The 4,370-nt window shown below is 33.7% G+C and overlaps 1 protein-coding gene across 1 annotated transcript; it reads left to right on the forward strand.

The window, feature by feature from the left end:
* Positions 1-2,980: 2,980 nt before the first annotated feature.
* LOC134234849 (E3 ubiquitin-protein ligase TRIM33-like) lies at positions 2,981-4,336 on the forward strand (the record flags this gene model as incomplete). Its single annotated transcript, XM_062716893.1, has 1 exon — positions 2,981-4,336. A coding segment is annotated over exon 1 (1,356 nt), but the record flags the coding sequence as incomplete, so codon positions are not given.
* Positions 4,337-4,370: the final 34 nt, after the last annotated feature.

Here is a 4,370-nt window from a genome sequence, read left to right on the forward strand (position 1 = left end):
ATATCTCCGTCAGTATTTGTAGTAAGGGAGAGAGCATCGCCGTTGTACTTGGATGACGAAAATAATGTCTTTTCCGCGGAGAAGAATCGCCTCCCTTGTTTGTCACTTTGAATTCTTCTGCACTTCTGAATCTCCCGAAAACTTCGCAACTTTACTCTGCTGCATTCCTTTACTGCGCATGCTAGCTATAAGATCTCCATTTCTATCTAAGCAAAGACCTTGAATCATCCAATTATTTACAAATAAGAATAATTTTACTGCTGTATTATCAAACAAGTACACAGTGGATTCGTGGAGAAGAATACATTTCCACTCGCAACTGTATTGTTAAAGCAGAACATTCATAAGATTCACTAAAGTTAAAAAAGTTTTTGGACTTTCTAAAATATTTAACACTATTCCAGTTCTGTCCATTTTATAGACGTGCGCACTTCCACCAATCCATATTTTATCTTTGTCAATACATCTATCCTATTGATTTTGTCATGGGGACTTTGAACTAGCTCAAAACTAAGCTATTTTCGATTGTTGAATCCATAGCTTTGCATTTTGTGATATCTTCAAATTAACAAGGAACCTAGTATTTTGGTAAAACACCATCATTGTCAAAAATCCCCGGGCTACAAATCTCGGTATGCAATTCCCTTGAAGCAGGGTATTGTCTTTAAATTTCCTTCATTTGTCATAATAAATAAAATCCTTAGCATTTTTGCAGCAACAGCTTCATTTTTCTTAGAGCATTTCTTAATTGTTGTTCTGCATTAGTAATTTTGCTGGTATGTTTATATTTTTAGTTATCTTTTGTTTTTTGTTTCATACATCTCGTATCTTAATTTTCAGCTTGGCTAATACTCGATGATACTTCTCCTCCAGAAATATTTTCACTATATTATTTATTTTCTAATCTCTTCAACAGATTAGTGTATCTTTGAATGTTTGATATTTCTTTAAGATGAACTTTTTTCTTCCATTTTGAAAGCTATTGCCGTTCTAAAAGATCAATGAAAGTTTTAAAGTCTTTGAAGCTCAATGTCGCTGTGTGATGTTGTTAAACATTTTGGTACATACAGGCGCCTCCACACTCAAAACAGAAAACCTCCAAGTCTTTGCATGGTGAACTGCAAATAGTATATATTTATTGTGTTCGCTCCTTATATCCTCACACCTGGTGTTATTTGTTTTGTCTTTTAGATGACTAAGCACACAGTTCTCGACTTAATCAGTGCAACAGAGAACACAATGGAAATCAAGGGGGAGAGACAGTAACAAAGCGGGAAATGCTACTGTCAGACCTGCGGCCGTTGCTGATTGTTCCTGAAATTGAAAAAACAATTTCAGAAAAGGTGCTAATTTCGGCACATGCATTCTTGAATGGCTGAAGTAGGTACATTCTCCTAACCTGTCTTGACAAATATTGAATATTTTCCTTATACTGTTATGGATACGGCAATTAATGAATCTAGCTCTCATTGCATTCATTTGTTTTAAGAAATAAAGCTTGAATTTATAATTTGCAGATTGTAGAAAAAAAATAATCTCAAATCTCAAATCCTGATGGATTCGTGTCAAAATATTATTTTTCTAATCGGGCAGGTGTACAAGAGATGCTGAAACTCAAATCATATCCAGATTTAATCCACAGAGAATTTTTTACTTGCCCGTTTCTACCTATTTTTTTTGGTTTACATGTGTGATATATTTTGGTAAATATTTCTTCAATATAAAGGTGGTTCTGAAAACATTACATTTGTCATCAAGGAACAATCATATCAAGGAACAGTCATCGTGGGAATACTGATGAAAAAAGTAAATATGAACTGTAATTGGGCTCAACAGTCCATTACAATAATGTAAATTTAAAGCAAATCTTAAAACATCAGTGTTGGGGTCAAGATATCATATAAAGGATACCATTATTCAAGGTCAAACCAAAATTCAATGGTCTGCGCAAAGAGTCAATAGTACAATATGCCAAGTTATGTATTAGGAAAAAAGCAATTTGAAAAACTCTAAACATTTGTATTTTATAGATAGAGAATTTAAAGATTTCAATTTAAAAGATAATGTTTAATATATGATTGACTCTAAAAGACAATTGGTCACCACATAATCCGATGGTTCGTTTCCTTATCAAAGTGCGTTAGACTAGCATGGGAAAGGCCGATTGTGCGGAAAAACTATAAACATTGATGAATTAGCAGTATTCCATCTATCTTTAAAACCCTTGTTTAGTATTCAAAAACGAAGTATATGGTACGTTACAAAAGGTGAATTGGTTTTTCCTAATCATCAGACTTTGGCATATTGTACTATTGACTCTTTGCGCAGACCATTGAATTTTGGTTTGACCTCGAATAATGGTATCCTTTATATAATATTTGACCCCAACACTGATGTTTTAAGATTTGCTTAAAATTTACATTATTGTAATGGACTGTTGAGCCCGATTACAGTTCCATATTTACTTTTTTCATAGTATTTTCCACAATGATTGTTCCTTGATATGATTGTTCCTTGATGACAAATGTAATGTTTTGAACCACCTTTATATTGAAGAAATATTACAAAATATATCACACATGTTAAACGAAAAAAAATAGGTAGAAACGGGCAAGTAAAAAAATTCTCTGTGGATTAAATCTGGATATGATTTGAGTTTCACGTCTTACGCCTGCCCGATTACAAAAAATATAATATTTTGACACGATCATTGCAGGATTTTGAGATTTGAGATTATTTTTTTTTCTACAATCTCAAATTCTAAATTATTCAAGCTTTTATTTCTTAAAACAAATAAAATGCAATGCAAGCTAGATTTATCCCGTTGAGCAGATTCCATATAGGTAAGCATATTAAGGAAAATATTCAATATTTGTGCAAGGTTAGGAGAATGTTGCAATTTACTTTCAGCCATTCAAGAAATACATGTGCCAAAATTGACACCTTTTTGCTGAAATTGTTTTTTTCGATTTTAGGAACAATGGCAACGGCACAGGTGTCAGACAGTAGCATTTGCCCACTTTGTTCTGTCTCTGTTGATTTCCATTGTGTTCTCTGTTGCACTGATTTATGCGAGAACTGTGTCCTTAGTCATCTAAAAGACAAAACAAATAAACACCAGGTTGTTGATATAAGGAGCAAACACGAATCAATTGTATTACCTATTTGCAGTTCACATGCAAAAACTTGCGAGATTTTCTGTTTTGAGTGTGAGGCGCCTGTATGTACCAAATGTTTAACAACATCACACAGCGAACATAACTTCAAAGACTTAGAAACTTTAGTTGAGTCTTTTAGACAGGCAATAGCTTCAAAAATGGAAGAAAAAAAGTTCATCTTAAAGAAATGTCAAACATTCAAAGATACACTAATCTCTGAAGAGATTGAATTCGATAAGATACTGAGTGAAATATCTCAGAGGGAGGAAAATATGATCGAGTCTGTTCACCAAGCTGCCGAAAAATTAAGATCAGATGTCCTGAAACAAAAAACAGAAAGAATAGCTGAAAATATTAAACATGCCAGCAAAATTACTAATGCAGAACAACAATTACAGAATGCTATTAAGAAAAATGAAGAACTATTGCTTTCAAAAAATGCTAAGGATTTTATTTATTATGACAAAATGAAGGACAATTTTAAAGACGATGCCCTATTTCAAGGGAATTGCATACCGAGATTTGTAGCCGGGGGATTTTTAGATGATCATATTACCAAAATACTAGGTTCCTTGTCATTTGAAGATATCACAAAATGCAAAGCTATGGATTCAACAATCGAAAATAGCTTAGTTTTGACTACATTTCAAAGTCCCCATGACAAAATAAATAGGATTCAGTGTATTGACAAAGATAAAATATGGATTGGTGGAAAATGTCGCCACGTCTATAAAATGGACAGAACTGGAATAGTGTTAAATATTTTAGAAAGTCCAAAAACTTTTTTTAACTTTAGTGAATCTTATGAATGTTCTGCTTTAACAATCAGTGCAAGTGGAAATGTATTCTTCTCCCACGAATCCACTGTGTACTTGTTTGATAATACAGCAGTAAAATTATTCTTATTTGTAAATAATTGGATGATTCAAGGTCTTTGCTTAGATAGAAATGGAGATCTTATAGCTAGCATGCGCAGTAAAGGAATGCAGCAGAGTAAAGTTGCGAAGTTTTCGGGAGATTCAGAAGTGCAGAGAATTCAAAGTGACAAACAAGGGAGGCGATTCTTCTCCGCGGAAAAGACATTATTTTCGTCATCCAAGTACAACGGCGATGCTCTCTCCCTTACTACAAATACTGACGGAGATATCTTTGTGGCTGACTGTCGTGGCGAGGCAGTTGTGGGGTTCAATGAACTCGGGGAATTGCGCTTTC

This window comes from Saccostrea cucullata, unplaced genomic scaffold (assembly GCF_032062105.1).
Source record: "Saccostrea cucullata isolate Sc308-1 unplaced genomic scaffold, CSIRO_AGI_Scuc_v1 ctg5529, whole genome shotgun sequence".
Lineage (NCBI taxonomy): Eukaryota > Metazoa > Mollusca > Bivalvia > Ostreida > Ostreidae > Saccostrea > Saccostrea cuccullata.